The sequence below is a fragment of the Cynara cardunculus genome (assembly GCF_001531365.2).
Source record: "Cynara cardunculus var. scolymus isolate 2C chromosome LG 10, CcrdV1, whole genome shotgun sequence".
NCBI lineage: Eukaryota > Viridiplantae > Streptophyta > Magnoliopsida > Asterales > Asteraceae > Cynara > Cynara cardunculus.
This window is the reverse complement of record NC_037537.1, coordinates 28,841,291-28,864,232: the sequence shown is the minus strand read 5'-3', so window position 1 is coordinate 28,864,232 and position 22,942 is coordinate 28,841,291. Positions and strand designations below refer to the sequence as shown.

Sequence of the window (22,942 nt, the reverse complement as noted above, 5' to 3'; positions counted from 1 at the left end):
AATTCTAAGTCGTTCATGGAATCTGAATCTGAAGAAGATTACTGTCTTATTTTCTTTTTGGTAACTTTAGTTGTCACTTATTCTTCTGTTGAATTCTTCAATGATTTTACTATCATATTTTGAAGACATGAGTAGTGTTACTCTTTTGTTGACATTTGGTCCTTTCATTTACTGTAGATGTTTATGTTTATATTTCTCCTCTATCCTTTTCCATATCAAATAACATATATTTATTTGCTTTCATGTGAAGATGAATACATTTATATCACTTTTCGGTTCTGCTTGGTTTTCATATGTGAATGATATTTTCTTTGTAGAGCGTCTGTAGTCAGCAGAAGGCGAATGCATTGGCTGCTAGTTTTGTATATTCACCTGTTGGAGAGAATCTAGACTGGAGGCTTTCGGCAACAATATCTCCTTGCCATGTCACGGTGATTTATCCTTAATTTTATTATAAACAAGTATTATTGTTACTGGTTAACAACTATTTGCCTCTGTAAGTATATTTGTGCTAATTCAAATTCTGTCCGATTTTGATTTTCCTGAGTAAGAAAATAATCAGGCAATATAGGGGTTTGGTAATGCAGGATGATTATGAATGGTGGGTGCTAGTTGCTCGTAGTTAGCGGAAAGTGTTCTTGGAACTATATAGGGCTCCAAGAATGATAATGAGGATATGGAAGTCGTGATGGCTGGTCCACTATGTAGTCTCTCCCTGACTTGTAAAGTTCTTTATATGCCAGCAATTAGGGCCTTTTAACTATAAGCAAAATTACCAAAGAGTTTTTGGTGGCCTTTCTCCAATTTTCATGTATTTAGGAGTTAGGGACTTGTACAATTGACAAAATGGAGTTACTTGACGTAATCGTAGACGTTTACTTGAACTTACTTACACTACATTGATTTACCATAATATCCCTCAGTAGTCACAGCAGGTTATCTTATCAATGGCCTGCTATCCACTATTTTGAAAGGCCAAATATCTCGCCAGGTTCTTTTCCTATGGACTCCCATATTTAAGGTTGGCCTAATTTTGTTGTGTTTCTTATGTCTAACTTTCAAGTCGAGAAAGTTGAACATCATTCTGGAGCAAATAAATGCATTTTTATTGGTTACTATAGGTATCAGAGCAAATGATGTTACAAACACAATCTAAAATGGTATTTCATTTCTGCTGATGTCACTTTTATACAGTATGGCTTGTGTTTTCTGTTTTCCTAGCAAGTACACTATTCCAGGTGTATCAGTCTTAGAACTCTACGTTTGACACAGAAGTTGGGAGATTCTTCAGCTGAATTGATGGGAGACGCACTTTGATTATCAGGCAGCGATGCATATCTCCAAGAATTGGAACTTTTTAAGGGAACAGACCGTCAGTTTCGCTCACTCTGGATATTAGTTAGCATACGAATATATTGACAAAGTCATTGCGAGGATACAAGATTAACTCTAATATGAGAAGTTAAGCAGGTTTAAAGTAAATGCTCAGAGTTTAGGAGTGTTAAGATTAAGGGGATATTTATGTAAGTATCTCATTCAGTTTGTCATAGGGTTTCTTTTCTCCATCCATGGCCCACTAATGTAATCTATAAACACGTCTCTTGATTCTGAATAAAAGCGACACCTCTTGAGAATATTTGTTCGCTAAAACAAGTGTTAAGACCAAAATACTTGCTTGCCATGTGTTTGAAAGGCTATGAGGGTTAAAGTGAGGTTAATTGGAATGAGTACACAGCTATTGCCTTCAAGGTGAAATGTTTCGTAGTAGTTCTAAATGCCAGATTTGTTCGGCTTGGGAAACATGTGAATATTAACTCACCAGCTGTATTGGAAGCTCTATAGTTAATGGTTTTGTATGACTGGTCTATGTATGATAAGCACATAATATTAACTTTGTACTTGCCTGTAATTTGTTATATTTCTGAGCCCTTCTGTAATTACCCTGCCGTCTTTCCTTCTCTTATTTACTATCTCCTCGTGGTTCTTCTTCACTGAATTTCTCTTTATATGAATGATATATAGGTCTTGATGGAAAGCTATAACCGCTTTCTGGAATTTATGAAAAGGAGCAATTCTGTTAGCCCTACAGTTGCTTTTGAAACAGCAACTGCTCTTCAGGTACAGTTAGATAATCTGCGATAATTTAGCTATATTTACAAGAAACTAATATCTCACTTTTTGATGAAACAATTACAGAATAAGATAGAAAAGGCGACTCGTCGAGCTCAAGAGCAATTTCAAACAGTGTTGGAGGAACAAAGCAGGTAACACTTATTCCAAAATTGCTTGTATGAGGATAGATTTCTTTCCATGGTGATTTATCTTATAACCGCTGCGTTATTGAACTGTGACTATTGGTTTGATGAACTGATTAAATGTGGTTAATTATTCGATGTGAAGTGATTCATTTATTGATTATGCGAAGGACTGTGACTCACCCTTGCCGATCTATTTTTTTGTGTGATTGTAAAAGTGACATACAATGAATGGTATTTGTGTTATTGACGTTTCCACAAAATTGGAATTGTATTACATCTGATTTTGAATGCTCTATGAGAATATGAGAGACAAATTTTATGTTATTATTTTTCTTTGGAAAGCATAAAATTTCCGTGCTGGTTGGGGAGATGCAGGAGTTTGCAATGTTTGCAGTATATGACCCTTCTGTTCTTTTTCTTTTTCTATTTATTCCGTTTGTTCGAGTTTGTTATGTCTTCTGTGTTTCCTTTTTCTTTTTCATAGCTATTTAATTTGCATTCACTATGTAAATACTTTCTTTTGTTTGGTCATTATCACTGCCTCCAGTTTACTTAAAAAAGTTGACACCATCAGTGGCTCATAGATGTTTATTCCATGTGCTGTGTTTCTAAGCATTGCCTGTGGTAAGCAAGCTTCTCTAAGATATCCAGCCAAGACAATTTTCTGGAAGAATATTTAGAATTTTGACATATTAATAGTTAAAGTTTGGGGTCACTTCATCTTCTCAAGCTGAAATAAATTTTAAGTAGATCTATAATCTTTAGCTAACTAATGAAATGCTTGGATGAAGATACTATCTAAGACTAATATTCTAGCAAATTCCCATCTGAGAGGAATTGTACTGAAAATAATATGCAAGTCGAATGAAATGCATGCTGGAGCGATTCTTACTATGTATTATATGTTTGGGGACTTTTAAATGTGCATGTCTTTACATTCTTAAATCTGGGTTAAAAGCTAGAGGTTCCCTTCTGATATTGCTTTTCTGCTAATCTTTTTGAAATTTACAGACAGTTTGTGGTTGGCATTCAATCACTATTTCTCTATTCCGGGAAGGTTCTATTGTTTTCACGGATTATTTTAAAATAGAATTATGATTCATGTGATCTTCATCTGTTCCATTATAGAACCATTTAGCTACGTCTTGAAAGATGTTACGGAGCATGCTTGGTTTAGAGCTTGTGCAATATTAGTACGTAATTGACATTCATGCAAGGGTGAACATTATGGGCACTAACCTTAATTAAACACATTCACTTGAGTGTTGTAACCACATACCATATAGCCCAGGAGAATATATTCGTTGGTCTTTGCTGAATCTTGATAAAAAATGCTTTTCTTTCTGAGCCTCGGTCTCTTCGTTAAATATGTTCTTTGTGGTTCTAGTATTTCTGAACACATCTATTTTTTATTTGTTAATTTTTATTTTTTGGTCTAGTTAACGTTTCACACAGCTTGCTAATATCATGTCCTCCATTTGATATGCGTAATGGTAAAGTTTGTAATATGCATTTGTTACTTGATTTATTTCCCCAATCTTGCAGATTCGCTCTAGATATTGACCTTGATGCTCCAAAAATTAGAGTTCCTATAGGAGCACATGCGTCATCGAAGTATGATAGCCATTTCCTTTTGGACTTCGGTAATTTTACATTGCGAACAGAGGTATGTTACTTAAGTCGTACTTTGTGTATTTTCTGTTCTCTCAATGTCACTTCATGCTAAACTTACTTTTTGTTGGAGGAGGGGGAGCATGATAATCAAGGACAAAACTTGTATTCTCGTTTTCGTATTTCTGGAAAGGATATAGCTGCCTTCTTTATGGATGGTGGTTCTGACATCCAGACAAGTGACCAGGAATCTCTGAGTCATAGCAGTCAGCTTTCAGCATATCCTGTTGTGGACAGTGCTTGTCATTCGTATTCTCTTGTTGATAGGTGTGGGATTGTTGTTATTGTTGATCAGGTACAATTACTTCAAGCTCTTTCTCAATATGCTAGTGCAATACACTTGTTGTACACTGTCTTCTAAGGCTTTCTTTGTTCTTGTCAACTGAAGATTAAAGTACCTCATCCATGCCATCCGTCAACTCGTGTTTCTGTCCAAGTTCCTGCACTTGGTATTCACCTTTCACCATCCAGATTGAGCCGGCTAATGGCACTTTTGAAGGTCCTGTCTGGTACGATAGAAAGTGGCACAAAGCTTGTAGAAAATTGTCAAGCTGAACATGCCCCATGGAGTACCCCTGATCTTGCAGCTGAGGTTCAAATACTTGTTTGGAGGGTATGCGTCTTTCAGAGACTGTTATATGTCAAGCTGATGCATACAAATTTATATCTCCGTTCAATTTTTAATTGGTTCAGGGGATTGGCTATTCGGTTGCGTCATGGCAGCCCTCGTTTCTTGTCTTGTCTGGATTGTATGTTTATTCGTTGGAGTCTCGCACATCCGAGAACTATCAGCGTTGCTTTAGGTGCACATAGTTTTCTTTTCTGTTTTGAGTATTACTGCTGCTCTTTATGTAGTTGCAAAAGGATATAAACTTATGTTTACTTAGCTTCAGTGAATGATTTTTTTTGAAGATTTTTTGGGTCTGTGGGCTTATGTTTTCTGTACTGAAATGCTGCAGCATGGCTGGTAAGCAAGTCTACGAAGTACCTTCGAACAATGTTGGCGGTTCTTCATCTTGTATCGCAGTGTGTATTAGAGGCATGGACATCCAAAAGGTAAATGATATCTGCTTTATCTCTTTTCTTCCTTACCTAGATAGCTAAATAGCAACTATCTAAATTTTATGTAATGCTACTGCTTCAGATTCTTCCATAATTTTGATCTTTGTATGCAAGGTAACTGGTGAGTCCAATGTCATGTTGACCTTCTAAGTTATTTGTATGTTGCATGAACCATCAGGAAGTTCATTTTTAATGTCCACCTTTTGTTAAAAAGGTTCTCTGCAAGCCCATGGGTTTGAGTTATGGAAACAGTTTGTTTGCAAAAATGCATGGGAAGGCTTCATACACAGACTCTTCCAATCTCTTGAAAAGTTGGGGGCCCTTGGTCTACCGGTGTTGTTCCTGTGCTTTCACCTTTTATAGAAGATATCCTTGAGACATACTCAGGCATACATGTGTTGTATCTTTTTCGTAGGTTTTGCCGTTTAGGATGCAAGGCTTTTTGCCTGGTCGTTTGTACTTTGTTCCTGATATTTAGCCTCGGGTTTATTTTGTCTCTATCATCATGGTAAGGTTGGGGGGTTGTGATGGGGGTTGTGCTTGTACCTTGGCAATCGGCAATAGTGCTTGGCTATTGTGTCCAACAGAAGGTGAATGTTGATATTATAGTTGTCCATGACGGAAGGTGATGTCTACGAAAGGTTGGTGAAACTTCTACTTTCTAGGCTTTCGGAATTTCCTCTCTGATTGGGTCTTTGGTCGTGAAGTTCATGACCACCTTGTCATAAGATAAAGCCACATTAATCGTCCATAATATAATTGAAACTTCCTTGATACTGATTCATATCGTGCCTTGATTTAACTCACTGTAAAAAATTTAGATAACAAATCGCCAAATGTGTTGTTTAATAGTGGCAACCTATGTTGGCCAGTATTGTAATTTCATCTCCATAACTGCATTGTGCAATTTGTGTCTTACTATAGTCCTTACATATTATAGGATATGAGTCAACTCTTTACTCATTAGCTAAAGGATAGGCCTGTGTGCATTCGGGTGGGATATAGTGTGCTAGAGCAGCTCTTCTCAAAATCTCACTGAAAAGGTGCTGGATGGCATAGCCTTAAAATTAAGGGCCAGGTTCAAACGAGGAAAGGCTTATGGTGGAACAAAAAATGGAAAGAAGAGAGCTTTAGCCAGCTAATCAAGTGATTTTACTACTTGTAGCCTACAATCCGAACTAAGGACGGGTTTTTGGAGTTAGCTCACCCTCGCGGGATCGCGAACCTAGCAACTCTCGTTCTTTACATTTCTTCCTAGCTGCTTGGCATGTAGTAGGTCCTGTGGTTCCTATGCCGCCGCCTTTCCCGGTCCTTTTCTTTTAGTGCTTCGACCCGAAGCGATAGCTTCTAGCTAGTTCAGTGGATAAGATGGCTGCGCTCCAGCTCACTCAAGAATGGGACGGCAGTGGTCCGCCGGCAAGCTCGTTCTGATCTTGGACGCAGTACATTGGAATCCTGAAGCACCACCACAACGCTACCGAGCGTTCGCGGTGCGGTAAGGCACCACTCCAAACTTCGTGTGGGGCTAATAGTTTTCATTTTCCATCTCATGGGAAAGTACTAGCTGTCTTCTCTTGAGATATATGGTTACATATAGATCCTTGCATTGGCAGTGATAGTTGCAGATAGTTGGACAACTCAGTTTGTTGGTGGGTTCCAATAATCTTCGTCTCTCTTTGGTTTGGTTTGATTATCAATCAATACATGCCCTGTGATTTGTTGTCTTTCTCAAAATTGCTGAAGTAGTTCTTTACATATGGCAACAGAGCAATAGAGGGGAGCTTTAGAATCATCAAGCTTGCACATTAGTCGGTATTAGATAGAAGGGTTGAGTTTCGGTGAGAAGGAGAGTTAAGGTAAGAAGCGTAAGAAGGGATCTCCACCCTTAGATGCACATTAGGATGAGATGCACCGAGATGCACCGGATCAATCCCCATATCAAGCGCGATTCATGGGTGGGTTTGAAATTAAAGGTTTCAAGGGTCCAGATCCCTTCTTACGCTTCTCATTTTAACTCTCCTTCTCACACGATCCTTCGCCTTAGATAGAATACCTACGTGTAGTTATCAGCAAGGAACACATTGGTGAGGGTGTAGAACTAGGCAAGGGGAACAATAATTGGCAACCCAAATTGGCTTTTTTTAAGTATCTAGGCTTTAATGGTTTGTAAGGAGGGTGAGATTGCAGATGATGTTACACACCACATATCGCAGGATGGTTAAAGTGGAGAGCAGCTACAGGAATGTAGTGTGATAAGAGGGTATAATGACGAAAGGGAAATTCTATAGGGTAGCCATAAGGCCGTTTTGAGTGTTGGGCAGTAAAGAGGATGCACATAAAGAAAATGCAAGTTGCACTTATGAGGATGGCCGGACCATGCTAGGTAGGATCCAAAGCAAAGTTTTTCGATCGTAACCAGGGGTTGGGCGCCATCTTCCACATATAAAATTAAGGATAAATTGAGGTGATTAGGGCATGTCCGTAGGAAACAATTATGAGGAGAATAAAGTGGGCGGGGGTTGAGGGGGTGGGCATAAGAGAACATGGGATGACCAGTTGAGGATGCACATGACAACTTCAGACATTTTCGAGGACATGACCTCTATTAGGAGTTCTTGGAGGCATAGCACTAGAGTGGTCGACTTTTAGTAGGATGTAGTAAGGGTGTCGACAAGGCTACTAACTATTGGGTGGATGTGGTGAAGAGTAGGCAAATAGGCTCTTTACGTGGGGTAGTTGGGGCTGATAGAACTGGGACCGACATAATCTTACTTGTTTAGGGGCAGGTTCAAACGAGAACACCCCCACCCAAAATAAGAAAACTCGAGAACGCCAACTAATGCCATAAAAAGTATAATAATATGGATGTCAAATTGAAGAGAATAAAATGTTTTTTTTGGTATAACTTGTCTGACTCCAATTTTGGTTGTATTTTGCCTCGTTGCAATATCCGCATCACCATGTTCTAGGCATGTTTGTCGCTTGCCGGGATTGGGCAACCAATTGGATCAACGAGATGCCCACCTAGGTGGTGTTGCCTCGGCCCGCAACACCATATAGTCAGCTTGCCTCGGCCCACAACACCATATAATCAGCTTGCCTCGACCCGCAACACCATATAGTCTACTTGCCTCGGCCCGCAACACCATGTTTTTGTCACATATTGTCGCCTGCATAGCTTGGCAACTTGACATGCTTCGAACGGGGATCAACGGGCGGTTGGGGCCTCAGTAGCGTTGCGAGGATCACAACGCCCAATTCATGGCCAATTTCGTTGATCAGGGGCCAAATTTAAAAAATAGGTTCTTTTTGTTTTACAAGGGTTGTAATCTCCGTTTTAATCACATCATGTTGGATCGTCTCATCTTACGCTTGACATCTATTCTCGTGTTTTTTTGGTGGTGTTCTTGTTTGAACCTCCACTTACATGTTTAAGTTGCTATATACATTAGGAGTTCTTGGACGCATAGGACTAGTGTGATCGATTTTTAGTGGGATGTAGTAGGGGTGTCGACAAGGTTGTTGACTATTGGGTGGAGATGAAGAGTAGGCAAATAGGCTCTTTATGTGGGGTAGCTGGGCATGATAGAACTGGACCGACCTGATCTTACATGCTTAGGGTAGGTTCACACGAGAACACCCCCACCCACAATAAGAAAACTCGAGAACGGCAGCTAATGCCATAAAAAGGTATAACAATATGGGTGTCAAATTGAAATGAAGAAAATGCTTTTATACAATAGTTCTATTTGTATGGCATGTTTTGCTAATCGTGCATACACAATTTAATCGTTATCCTACATGTTATATTTATTGATTATTTGTTGCACACACCTTTGCGTCATGCACAAGTTGGGGGTCTTCACAGAAACAATCTCTCATTCCTAGTGGTTGAGGTAAGCTTTGCGTACATCATACACCTCCCACACCCTGCTTTCGGGCGTGATATACTAGGTTCGTTTGGTTTGGTTCTTTTCACTAGTTTGTACATATGATATGTTTATTCCGGCATCAAGTTCCGTCATACAACACTGGTGGTTTTATGTTAGAAAATTAATATACTTTATGATGTTGCATTTTATACTAATTTATAATGTGTTCTTCTATTGATATTTTACCTTTGTAATTCGAATCGTACATTTGTATTCCCAAGTTGAGAAAATGAAAAATGATCTACTAATCTAGAAGCTTGTTCTTTGATGATAGTGATAGGTTAATTGTATAGTAGGATTTTACATTTTGAATAAACAAATTAAGTGATAGAAAAACCAACAATGAAATGTGGAGAATGCCAACTTATTGAGCTCTAAAATTATTATTCCCACCTTTCCCGAAAAGGATTCCTGTTTACAAAAAAGTTTGCTCCTAAAAAGTTCTATGGTAAATGTTAACACTTTGATAAATTAGATAATCCTGATTACTCTTCCTTTTTTAAACAACATATAAATGTTCACTTCTACAATTCTATAGATTCAAGGTCCTATTCTAGATTACCAGAGTAATTGAAGTCTTGTTTAATAATCATTTTATCCATTTGTATTTACTAGGGTGCAAGTCCAATAAATTGTGTTTAAATTCCTTCCATATTTAAAATTGACATCTTTCTTTGGGATGCGGGTGTATTATTTACGTTATATTTTCTGACAATGGTCAACCAAATATGTGACTCCTTCAGGCTCTAACATTGACGACCAAGTACATCATATTCATGATTATTCATATAAAATATTTGCGTTCTTGCTGTGCTAACGTTCTCCTATTATTTCTTTAAAGGCTTTAGAGTCTTCTAGTACGTTGGTTGTAAAGTTCGCGAGTGAGAAGGAGAAAACTAGTTGGTTGAGAGGACTTGTGCAAGCAACCTACCGAGCTTCTGTATGATTCTGATTTTTATTATCGTTGATCCATTTTTATTGCATCTGGTTTAGCTACAGTTATGATGTTTAATGTGCATAGTATAGGCTACTGCATCAGTTGATATCCTTGGAAAGGAAGGTGATCTTGTCACAGAACTTTCTGAACCTCGATCTACTAATACGAAGATAGCTGATGTTATTGTTGATGGAACCTTGGTGGAAACAAAGATATCAATATACGGAAAGGTTAGATGTAGTTGTTTTCCTAGTGTAAATAGTATGGTGTGTGTTTCATTCCTAATTCCTATTATAACCTTAATTTGTCTGCACATGAAACTGATGTACAAATGTTGTTCAATCTTGCAGGTGGAAACTGAGGTGCATGATGAAGTTGTGGAGGTTAAGATGCTTGAGGTTCTTACTGTCGGAGTAAAGGTTTGTATGCCTTTTTGTTATGTGTTTGAAAATATTATTAAGTTGGAAGTGAGATAAAAGCACAGTTGTAACTCCTTTTTTTGAGTGTGAGCATGGCAATAAATCAAAAACTTAAAATCTGTGTTTAATTTTGGGGTGCAACGCAACTTGATTTCTGCATTTTAAATTTTATATTGTTAAATATTTAGTGGATGTTTTTCTTATCTATGTAATTACCTCAAATAGTTAGGATAGCTCTAATATATATAAGGATTCTCTTATTGTAGTATTAGATATACTAAAAAGCAATCAATATACATTCTCTTATTATTTTTCATGGTATCAGAGGTTTTCTTAGAGAAATTCGAACTCTTTTCGGCGTACTTTGTATGTATATATTTTTTGTTTATATATGTATTGTGTTCATGTGTTGTACCTACTTCCAGTCTGGTCACTCTAAATGTTCACTGATGTGTTGTAGATTTCATATATTGTGTGTTGTGTGTGTATACATTCTGAATTCTTTTCCTCCTGTAAACACTAAGTTCCTGATTTTGATTTTCGTGTTGGGTTTGAGACGGAATAGACTTAAGTAGCTTGTTGATGCAACATAACATGTGTGATTCAAATGAAAATGGATAGGTTGAGATGCGAGGGAGGCTTACCCAAGTAGCTTTTGCAGTGCCACAATTTGCCACTAAGCTAGAATTAATCATGGTCGAGGTCAAGTATGCTTTCTGAACTAGAATTTGTTTCATGAGGTGCTTCCCATATACCTTATGCAGTCTTGTAGGGAAGAAATTTTTCTCTGATTTCTGGATTCATAGAATTGATCAACTGTAACATGACCATATGATTTTTGACTTCCATTGCCAGTATGTAGGATCACTTTCGAGTGACAACCCTACTAGCTAAATAATCATCCTTTCCTCTTTGTAGATAATTGCTGATAGTGAGCGGTAAACGTAATTTGACCATTAAGTTTGTAGCAGGTGACAGTAAGAGGTGAAATTTTAATGATTTGATGAGATTTATTTGTGTTCATAATTTGAGGTGGCTTGGTTCAAGATTGGATGGATTATTATACGTTGATTACTTTATTGGTAATTTTGTATGTGAAATCAATTTTTTTCTGCAAGTAAATGAGTAAATTTTTAAACTAGATTCTTATAAATGATTGCTTGATTGGCAAATTTTGTAGATGATACCAGTTTTTACTGCATGTAGTGATCGATGTACTTGTAAATATGTCTTGGCAGGTGTATGTTGCATCTTGTGAAGGGGACCTTACAGTCAAGATGAATTTGCACTTGTTGAAAATCAAAGATGAACTTCAAAATACTTCGTCGATTCCACAATATTTAGCTTGCTCTGTTCTAGAGGAGTACCATTCAGTTGATCCTATTGGTACTATAAATCCTCCGGTGGAGGAGCTATCAGGAGGCCTAGCCGATGATGATGATACTTTCACAGATGCCTTGACAGATTTCATGTCATTTGCCGAATCTGGCGAAGCTTTTCATGAGAAAGATCATAGAAAAGTAAGAGGTAATTCTGGCGATGTATTTTATGAGGCTGAAGGCATTGATGCATCTGATTTTGTATCACTTACCTTCTCGAAACGGACTCGTCAATCCCCTGATTATGATGGTATAGATACTCAGGTAAATGATTTAGGCACTTATGATTTATGCATATAACATAAAGGCAAAAATATAGGCTCTTTGTTATGCAATCCTCTCAATGATTTTCTTTGTGTTCATGATATTACTTTCAGATGACCATCCGCATGTCAAAAATAGAGTTTTTCTGCCACCGCCCCACTGTTGTTGCTTTAATTGAATTAGGCATTGATATGGGCACTGCAAGTAGTGGGACAAGTGGTACCAGTACATCAAAGGAGGATGGTGAAACTATAGTGCAGAAAGACAAGACTGAAGAACATGGACAAGCAAAAGTTAAGGGATTGTTGGGTCATGGAAAAGATCGTATTGTATTTTCCTTGAAAATGAATATGGACAGTGTCACTGTATATTTTAACAAGGAGGATGGCGTTCGACTTGCAATGCTTGTGCAAGAAAGTTTCTTGTTGGATCTTAAGGTGAGGAATTGCTAGCCTTCTTGTTATCTTTTCCCATCTATTTGGATACATATCTAAACGCTGTAATATAGAGGAAACCTTGTTGTCTATACTTCTGCGGTCATCGAGTGTTGTTTATTTATTATTTGTTGTATCGTTTTCAATTACATCAAGTATAGGGCCATGGTTTTTTGTATCGTTTGTGCATGTTTAAATTGTTTATTTCTCTATGCTTCTCTCATTTTCATCTCTAAATTTTGGCCCTTCAATCCACACTTCTATCAAATATCTGTGTGTCTGCTACAAATGGCATCTAATCCTAGTATGTATCCAACTACACTTGTATATTAAGAGAGGCATAACTCTTGAGTCTTTTGCTGTCCCATATTAAATCTTTCTTACTTTTCCTTTAGAGCTGGGAATGCATTATAATGTTAGTTTTTTAAGTTTTATTTTGGTGCTGTTTGTCGTTAGCTAGATGCTTGAGTAAATATGTTCAAGAGCCCATCCTTTCCTTGTGCCATACATAAGTAAGTCTGATAGCCAATTTATAACAATGCAAACATGGTAACCAATGATGTACTCAAGCTGTTGGTCTTGTCAATCTGATCTATTCTCTTTGAATGTATTTTTTTTCCCATAACTCATTTAACTCTATGTAGGATACATACCTTAAAATGCGGAGATTATTCATAGGACTTGTGGAAGGAGCTAGCATAAACATACTAATGACACTCACAAAAATTGCACTTGGATATGTAACTATTAGAGGTAAATGGTGCATTTAGAAAGATAGCGAGGGTTAAAGCAAATTCCCATCAAGGTGTGGCTATGCCTGGGGTGGTGGGTGTAATGGCTGGACGACCCTATCTAACTCATGACCACTAGGATTTTGGGTGAGTGAAGGCTTAGTGCAGAGGTACCGCTTTATAAGAATAAAGACGATGCTTAGCGTTGAGGGAGTTATCATGGCATAGAACTTCCTAGTCATGTAATGGAATTTATGGGAGTGGGTGGTGAGGGTAAACGACGGTGTTAGTGATAGGGATACACTAGAAATCAATGCTAACCCATTCATATTTGCGGTGATTTTGAAGATCTCCTAAGGAATCGATGGGAGTGTACCTTGTTGTATGTTATTTGCTCACATTGCCTTTGAAGCGAAGAGGAGGAGAGAGGCTAAACCTATGTGAGAACATTGGAGGAGGTTCTGAAAGCAAAAGGGTTGCAATTTTAGCACAGAGAGCAACAAAGAGGGATAGGATTCAACACTGGGGGCAATGGGTGCCCAAAAAGACAGTTTCAAGTATTTGGGATATATGAAGGAGAGGTTGAGGAGGACGCTGCACATCGGATAAATACATGTGGGCTAAAGTGGAGGGCAACCACAATAGTTTTCTGTGACAAGAAGATCCTTAAAACTAGAGTAAATTCTACAGGTTGGCCATGAAAAATGTTGGCTGATGAAGAAAGCACATGAGAAAATTGGAAGTAGCAGAAATGAGGATGCTAAGATGGATATGCAGTTGGACTATGTCGGATAGAATACCGACTGAGGTTTTCAAGCTGAGCTAGGAGATGTGCCGATCTTAAGTAAATTCTGAGGTGATTTGAACATGTTCGTAGAAGACTATAAATGACACCAGTTAGGAGGGTGGAGAGCATTCGGTCGAGGGTGAGGAGGCGAGGCATGCTGAGGAGGATGTGGGATGAACAGTTTAGGCTAGACATGGAAATCATAAGGAATTTTGATCGTGTTCACCTGATTCTGCTGTGTGGAGGTACAACCCTTAGATGAAAGCCATGAATCGGTTTTTGTTAAAAATGGAACATGGATGCCCATGATATAGTATGCTAATGGGATGCTATCATCTAGAGGGGAAGATATGTATCTATCTCTGTATGAACCATATCGTGAAACTTACAGGGGCATTGCGATAAATCATCCCAACTAGTTGTCGATTTTGATGGAGTCTCGCTTGGATGCTGGGGAGATCCATAGACCTGGATAGAAAGTGTATGAGCCACCACAAGCAGATGATGTTTTTTGTATTAAGCCGCTCCAATCTTCCTAGTAGTATACATGTGACAATTACTGTAATCCTTTTGTCAGACATAAAGGTCATGCGGTTGATCTTTTTTTTTTCCATCGTTATGAAGTATATTGACTAGCACATCAACTGAATTTTGGTGAAACACAAAATCTTGAAGTTTATGGGAGCGTCACCCCTAAACATCTGTTTTCTTGTGCTCAAGTTTTCTATTCAAGCAAGGAAAATATCAGCTTGGTGGATTGTGCATCTTGACCAGGTTGAAATGGTATTCTCACGTTGCAAATGGAAGTCACTTGGATTTGATCTTTTCTTTTGTGATTCCATATAGTTTTATTTTGTTTCTTGTACGCTTACTACTTCCTCTTTTTTCCATATGGGAATGTCAACGAATACATTATTCTAAGTGGCGACCTAGGAGTTGGCGGGCTTAAACAAGATGACTTCCATCTAAAGATTAAGCTTCCTTCTTAATGAGGTAACTAAGTATATTAGCAAGTGGTGTAAGTAGAAACACTGCAATCTTTTCGGATTAAGCAGATTATCCTTTTCATAAGCAAAACTCCTCTATACCATTTATTGCTCAAATCTAAATACAGTGCAAATAATTTTTCTAGTTCCAGATTCTAACCGGGCCAATCTGAAGGATTGGTCAGACTCAATGGCCTACTCCAACGAAAATGAAAAAGTTATAATTAGTCATTTGCAAAGGTTAGTTTGTTGATCTAGTATAAAGATTCGAACTTTAATATGTTTGGACAATTTATCGACCCAAACAATTGGAATTTTATAGCAAATGTAAGTAAATTTTAAAATTGGACTGCTTATTGTGTTCTAAAAAATTCATCTATATATTTAAACGCTAGAGAGTTCATTATTGTGTTCTAAAAAATTCATCTATATATTTAAACGCTAGAGAGTTCATAGGCCAGTGCTTGATGTTCAGTAGAACTTGTTGCCAGCTTGTAATATTTTATTTGTAGAATGCAGTCTGCACGCCAAAGTACTATATAACATAATCTCATAATTATCTCGGTGATATTCAGGAGATTATTTTGCAGTATGCAATTTTATTACTTTCTTTGGGAGCACCGTATTCCAACTTTTGATTGTTTCTGAAGATTAGGTAAAATGTGAAGCTAGGTGAAATCCTGAAGAATACAAAGAGCTAGTTTAATTGGTAATTTTTTGTTGCGTAAGGTTGCTGTGTAGGTTGAAAAATCATGTCTGTTGTTAATATTAAGATTGTTTATCAAAATGATTTTGTTGGACACAAGTCTGTTATCGAGTCTTTTTATTTATATATGTGCAACACTTGGAAGGGGCCTTCAAGACGGTTTCATGCATATTTTTTTACCATCCTTCTTGAAGGAATTTTTGGAAATTATTTTCTTTGAAAGGCCTTAGAGCCTGTGAAAGCGGTTGCTCAAACTCAAGCCTATATTCTTATGTTGAATGGCATGTGCTTACAGGTTTATAAGTAAAGCTCAGCGACATTGCTCAACAGCATTTTCTTTTATGGCTTCCCTGTTCTGCATATATAATAGGTGGATAGAAGAATGTCTTACATCTACTTCGTAGGAAAAAAGTAAAACCGCTTCACTAGCCTATCGTACTCTATTGATCGAATAGGGGTAGCCTTTTGTAAAGCTTTCTTCTTGCTGATATTATATTTATTCATCTTTTTGATGGTTTCTTGTGTTTGCTGTAATTTCTTCACCACAGAAAAACTTATATGAGGAAGTTAATTGTGACAAGTTTCTAATTTTATAACTATTGCTTGTCTTAGGTTCACCCTGGTTCTATATCCATTGAAGGTACATTAGGGAATTTTAGGCTGTGTGATTCTTCGCTGGGTATGGATCATCGTTGGGGATGGCTTTGTGATATTCGTAATCAGGGGGATGATTCCCTTGTCCAGGTACGTTATCTTATTGTGATGCTATATGCACTATGGTTTACTGATTTTCTACTTTAACCCGATCTCTCGTCTCTCTCTCTCTCTCTCTATATATATATGTATGTATCAGTTCACGTTCAAGTCCTACAATGCTGAAGATGATGACTATGAAGGATATAATTATAGCTTGAGTGGCAGACTTTCCGCTGTTCGTATTGTTTTTCTCAACAGGTTCATTCAAGAGGTTAGTTTGGATTTTTCCTGTTCATTTCAATTGAATGACTTAGCTTGCTATACTCTTTTATTCGATATACAGGATTCTTTGTAATGAATCTTGCTTCTCACATGAAATCAATAGTTATTAGGTTCAATGCTCCATTTGAAATCCCTAATGGGTGGATTCTTATAAGGCTATGTAGTCAAGGACTATGTGTTTATATTTTACTGCTATAATGGAGGAATTCATGCTGCAGATCTCGGCATATTTTGTGGCACTGGCTCCTCCCAATTCAGAAGAAGCGTTCAAGTTTGTTGATAAAGTTGGAGGCTTTGAATGGTTGATTCAGAAGTATGAGTTGGATGGAGCAGCTGCATTGAAGTTGGACCTCTCATTAGAGACTCCAATAATAGTAATACCACGGAATTCCATGAGCAAAGAGTTAGTAGTTCTTCCGACTGTTGTTTGTTCATTGGAGCACACTGTTTGACAATGATATTGCTGATTTTGAAACAATAAAGTCTATGCTAGAATAATGTTTCTTATATGGTCTCTTAACCCCTTGTATTGAAGTTCAACCAGAGTAAATTGTCCTCTTCATCCCACTCCTAACGATCTCCATATCCGAAGCTTTTCAAATCCTTTTTTGTTGAAGAATCATACAGCTTGCGGGGCTTAACTTGCCAATACCTTACGATATTTTGATAACCGTTCTGATCGTTTCTCCTCTCTTTTTCTTGTTTGTTTTTCCTATTAGCATAAATATGCATTCAATCAAATATGAAGTTTCAGAAGAACTGTTATTTGTTTTGTCATATTATATAGTCTTCTTTATCCTTTGGAAAAATAGAATCTAGGGCTGGTTGTTGTGTTGTTCTAAGTTTTGCGGTTTTATTTATTCTTTTGGGAATGGTACTGATCATGTTAGAAGTTACAACATACCTTGTTACTGGTCCTAGGAAAACGGATTAACCTGATACTTCATTTGTGAAAGATATCATATAAGCGTGACTCTTATTTTGGCTTTCAATAATTATCGGAAGTCATCGTAGGTAGTCGGAGCTAATGACTTCTGTTTGTGATTGAATAATGGGAACTTATTTTTTTTATAATTGTTTTTCGAGTTTTCTTTGAGGCTCCAAGAGCTCTCACATGGATCCTGCATTCTCTTGTGTTACCATTTAAGTGAAGTCCTTAAAAAGGTGGTAAAAGATAATATCTGTCTTCTGCCTTGCATGTTTCAATCATTATCAGGTTTTTGTGTGGTCAATTTTTATTTGATGCACTTTCTCTGTGATTCGTCCTGATACATTTGGAATTACAAAGATACTTATCTTCTACCATTTCATCATTCTTGAGTTAATATTCGAATTAGATCTATATAATTGATGTTGCTTGTCTTTCTTTTTGAATCAGTTTTAGCATTTTTCCATTGTCTGTCTTGAAAATCTCCCCATGCACTTTGCCTAATTGCAACGCACGATCGTTCATTTTTATTTTATTGCTCACATTCAGGATAGCAATCATATTTTGTGCTGTTGGATTGTTTTTCTATGATGTTTATCATATGTGTTATGGAAATGGTTTAGCTTTGTTGATAGTTTTTCTATAATGGATGCAGTTTCTTGCAACTTGATCTAGGGCATTTGTCGGTGAAGAATGAAATTAGTTGGTATGGACCTCAGGATGATCCAGCAGCTATCCATCTTGACATTCTTCATGCGCGGGTACTTTCTTGTATTTCTATTTCTTGCTTAACACTACTGGAATATAACATGAGCTAAAGTGTTGCATACTGCTGCAGATTTTAGGAATCAATATGGCTGTTGGAGTAAATGGTTGTTTAGGAAAACCTATGATACGACAAGGCCGTGAAATCCATATCTTTGTGAGGCGCAGCTTGAGAGATATTTTCCGGAAAGTCCCAAATTTTGCCTTGGAAGTGAAGGTTTGGGCTTTTAAATATTCTACAACATTTTATTACTGGCTTCACTTGCTTCTATAGCCAATGAATGCGCAGGAAAGCTATAATCCTGGGATGTTGTGTTAGTTTACGTATATGAAAAACATCATTATGGGTTTGGCTTGTTCTCTGAATTTGGCTGTCATCATTCTGCTTCTTATTATAGTGTATACACATTAAAGTGACAACGACTTTATGCTTCTATTGATTTTTGTTTGATAAAGGCAATGCAAGTTCACATGTCATTAGTGATGGTGCTTGATGCTGAGATTCCTGGGTTCCAACATCATTAAACCACCCATTTCAAGGCATTGGCATTGATAAAACAGAAGAAACTTTTCTAAAATTATAATAAATATCATGCTCAATTTAATTTAATTTCAACATTATCAAGTCCATAATTTTTACGGTATTGTGCCTATATTATGTGGAGGTTATAAATATCTTGTTTTTGTATTACCTTACACGTATCATCATTTTAGAAACTTGTTAAAGCAACTTCCATTGTTAATTAACTATAATATCATCAAATGTTCTGTTCCTCCTAAGAATTGTTTTTTGGGTGGTATACTCATGTTCTCTTTGACTCCAAGGCAGTTCTTTTTATGATGAGTTTCAGGAAAAATGAATTTACTGGCTCTCTTTCTGTTTTTATCTAAATACTATGGTTGAACTCATAAACCCACTGTTGCTGTACCCTTGAAAACAGATAGGCTCGTTGCACGCTGTGATATCTGACAAAGAATATAGTATAATTACCAGCTGTCTCGCCATGAACATGGGTGAAGAACCTATGCTCCCTCCTAATTTTCGTGATACAAATGCTGGTTCATCGGAGACAATACGGCTGCTGGCTGATAAGGTTAACATGACTAGTCAAGTTTTTTTGTCACGTTCAGTGAACATATTGGCAGTTCAGCTTGATTATGCACTGCTAGAGCTATGCAATGGTATTCAAGAGGATTCACCTTTAGCTCATATTACTGTAAGTGAAGATAAAAAGTAAATACATGGTTGTAGCACCCATTACATGTCTCCTTGTATGTTCTTCAGTTCCATCTGTGTTTTTCAATTATTGACTCAGGTGGAGGGCATGTGGGCTTCATATCGAATGACTTCTTTTTCAGAAATAGATCTATATGTCACAATTCCCCGATTTTCTATTTTGGATCTTCGTCCTGATACCAGACCTGAAATGCGGCTAATGCTTGGGACAAGCACTGATGTTCTTAAGCAAGCTTATAATAAACAATCTTATAATAAAGCTGGATTTGTAAGAGCTGAAACTATGTCCCACGTGGATGTACCACATTCAACCATGCTACTGATGGATCTCAGATGGCGTTCATCATCTCAATTATTTGTGGTTCGGATTCAGCTGCCTCGAGTTCTTGTTGTTCCAGATTTCCTTCTTGCAGTTGGTGAGTTTTTTGTGCCAGCTTTGGGAGCAATAACTGGCAAGGAGGAGGTGATGGATCCTAAGAACGATCCAATCAGTAAAGCCAACACACTAGTTCTATCTGGTTCGCTGTACAAACAGACTGAAGATAAGGTAAACCTTTCACCAAATCGACAGTTGGTAGTAGATGCTGCAGGAGTTGATGACTATACTTATGATGGTTGCGGAAAAACTATAATTTTGAATGAGGATCCTGAGCAGTTGCAATCTTCAGAATTCCGGCCCATTATTATTGTTGGAAGGGGTAAAAGACTGCGGTTTGTGAATGTGACCATTAAGGTAATTCCTTTTTTTTGGATGTTTGTGGGCTATGTTGACGTTGAAATAAATGACTTAAGAAATGAATTGGTGAAGTGGATTCCGCGAAAGTCCTTGTAACAATTAACAAAGTGAGACCTAGCATTTTACCATAACTTAATGTTTGGATACTGTTAATTGTGTCCTCCATCGTCAATACTATGAGCATCAAATGTGCCCATTAGCTATTGTGTTGATCTTATACAATCTAATCTTCCTTTTTTTGGATATGATAATGTAATCTAAACACAGGGAGTATATCGAATCAAATCCCTTCCTTTTTTGTGATCCAGTTTCCTTCAACCCACACACCCACCCACAAACACACGCACACACACATATCTTTGTTTACCGACTCTTGGAACTGATGCAAACTAATCACATAGGAGCAGAAATATAAGCTAATATAACTTGACACCTGAATCTAACAAATATTATCTATTCACTTGTCAAGTTTGAGAATTGACATGAATCATCCCCAACATGACTAGTAAAACATTGATAAAAATTTCCAAATAGGAAGACTTCAAGAAACTGAAGAATGTAGTCGGAAAATCATTGAAAGCAACAGTAAAGTGATAGCCCATTTCAGTGGTAAATGGGTATCAAGCAATGTTCTAGCCTGGTTTGCATCATGTATTCAATCCGTAAGCTACATCCTTTCAGGAAAATAGATTTACATAGGTACCACGTCTTAAAAAGTAGTTCTAAGTGTAATATATTTGTACTCGAATTGCTAATATAAAATTTTGATCCTTAACTTTTGCAAAAATTATCAAGGCATAATGATTATATATTTGTTGTTTCGTTCCAATACTTGATATTTGATAATATTTTGTTCTTGATGTCAGAATGCTTTGCTCTTGACGGAGTACACATACTTGAGTAATGATAGCAGTTTCTCAGTGTCCAGTGAAGATGGTGTAGAGGTTGTGGCGCAGGACAGTTCTTCTTTTATCAGTGAAAGCAAGAGCCTTGATAAAGCTGAAAAACCGTCATATACCCCAATTACTTCCAACACTAGTCAAACAGAATCAACAAAGAAGCCAAGTTTGAGTTTCGAGGCCCAGGTAGGTATCATGATGGTGCCAGATGTGTTGTTTAATATTGCTTTATTTTTCAAATATGCATCTCCTCTGTAATCTGTATATTCTATTTGTTCTTAATGCTAAGTTCTATGTATAAACATTGCATTGTATATTACTGTTAATTGGGGGTAACTTTGATGCTTGTGGAATGTAGCACTAAGCTATCTGTTGTTTGCAATATTACTAATCCTATCATTGGTCTGTGACCATGTTCAGCATGATGTGTTTCTACACCTCAAAGATGAATTGGGATTGAGACCAACATATGATCTAATATATTGGTAATGGTCGCATCCTAGTGTTGAATTCCCAAAGACTTGGATGCAACATAGGATTGGATAAATAAACAGTTTGCATATGTGCTATTTCATGTCTTTTATAGGGTAAAGAGTGCAATTTTGTGTTTTAGGAGTCTTTGGAAGCCAAGCAAAAAAGGACTTGCTTCTGTGGTTGAATAAATGCAAAGTGCTCTGCTCCTCTTTAGAGAACATAAATGGCAGTTCATAAAAACAAATCCAGCTTTCAGGAGAGTGAAATCTTATTGCTCTTGCTGCAAACAGAAGAATATTACCTTATTGGTAGAAAAAGCAGAGTTATCTTTTTAGCAGAAAAGTGGTAATCATTTAGTATCTTAGTTGGCTCCATAATAGTTCATTCCTTGCAAATGATGTTGCTTAGCCTATATAAACAATTCCATTTATACAGGGAACTCAGTTCTGAGCCTTGTTTTACTGCCAAAGTTGCATTTTCTACACTCTGCTTTGTTCCAGCTTAATCTGAAACCTCTCCATGCCTTGAAGTTTGCATCAACACTTTGCCTAGTCTCATTGGGACACTACGCCATTGAGAGCATAAGTAAAGCTAAAAGATAAGTAAGCATGGCTGACTCTTGGGGAAAACCTTTCATCAATAGCAGAAGAACCTTTCTCACATCACATGCTTTTCGACTGATTACGACTAGTCCATAATTATGTTTTTTAATCACATTACATATTTTGAATGGAGTTTCATCTTATCATGAGCCCACACGCCAGTTCTCTTGGCATCCTATTGTATTCTTTTTCTAGGATGTATGCTTTCCAAATTCTGTTGTTGCCTGAAATGTACACTGGAGGTAGAATGTTTTACTACCCTTTTATCATGCAAGATTAAACATGAATGTATGTCCACATTCTAATATAAATGCTCGATTTTACAATTACATGATAGGGCTTCATGTTAGTAGTTATTCTTTTAATCCTTGGTATTTTAAGTTATTAAATGGACTTTGTACGTATTTTGCATTTACGTTGATTATAGTGAATGTAGGTTCTTTAATGCCATCGACTTTGCAACCACTTTGTTTAAAACTAGCCATTGACTTTCTCATCCTACCTCATCTTACCGCTTTGTTTAGTCATTCTAGAAGGCATACTTTAAAGCTATATGATGCTATTTTAATAGTATGCCAAAGTGTTTTGTAATGTTTTTTTCTGAGTTATTATTTGCCCAGCCACTTACTTTCATATGCCATCATAGAATGATCAGTTGGCCTTTACATTTTGGCCTAGCTATAATCTTTAAATGACATGTACCGATGTTTTCTAGATTGTGCTTCAACTTATTATGCAACCCGGTAATCATTTCTTG

General features: G+C 37.1%; 1 protein-coding gene across 14 annotated transcripts in view; it reads left to right on the top strand.

Moving 5' to 3' along the window:
• Window positions 1-22,942, top strand: part of LOC112519038 — a 58,801-nt gene that overhangs the window by 15,246 nt on the left and 20,613 nt on the right. For 12 of the 14 annotated variants that reach the window (XM_025126965.1, XM_025126955.1, XM_025126953.1 and 9 more), the window contains 21 exons: window positions 318-431; window positions 2,023-2,118; window positions 2,197-2,264; window positions 3,804-3,924; window positions 4,003-4,224; window positions 4,318-4,542; window positions 4,623-4,732; window positions 4,889-4,985; window positions 9,765-9,863; window positions 9,950-10,090; window positions 10,211-10,279; window positions 11,518-11,922; window positions 12,036-12,359; window positions 16,179-16,310; window positions 16,420-16,533; window positions 16,763-16,947; window positions 18,128-18,233; window positions 18,311-18,454; window positions 19,179-19,454; window positions 19,554-20,207; window positions 21,077-21,295. In XM_025126965.1, coding sequence (XP_024982733.1) covers window positions 318-431; window positions 2,023-2,118; window positions 2,197-2,264; window positions 3,804-3,924; window positions 4,003-4,224; window positions 4,318-4,542; window positions 4,623-4,732; window positions 4,889-4,985; window positions 9,765-9,863; window positions 9,950-10,090; window positions 10,211-10,279; window positions 11,518-11,922; window positions 12,036-12,359; window positions 16,179-16,310; window positions 16,420-16,533; window positions 16,763-16,947; window positions 18,128-18,233; window positions 18,311-18,454; window positions 19,179-19,454; window positions 19,554-20,207; window positions 21,077-21,295 — 3,921 coding nt within the window. The remainder of the gene's footprint in view (window positions 1-317; window positions 432-2,022; window positions 2,119-2,196; window positions 2,265-3,803; window positions 3,925-4,002; window positions 4,225-4,317; window positions 4,543-4,622; window positions 4,733-4,888; window positions 4,986-9,764; window positions 9,864-9,949; window positions 10,091-10,210; window positions 10,280-11,517; window positions 11,923-12,035; window positions 12,360-16,178; window positions 16,311-16,419; window positions 16,534-16,762; window positions 16,948-18,127; window positions 18,234-18,310; window positions 18,455-19,178; window positions 19,455-19,553; window positions 20,208-21,076; window positions 21,296-22,942) is intronic. The other 2 variants (XM_025126958.1, XM_025126954.1) reach the window with 2 other exon arrangements.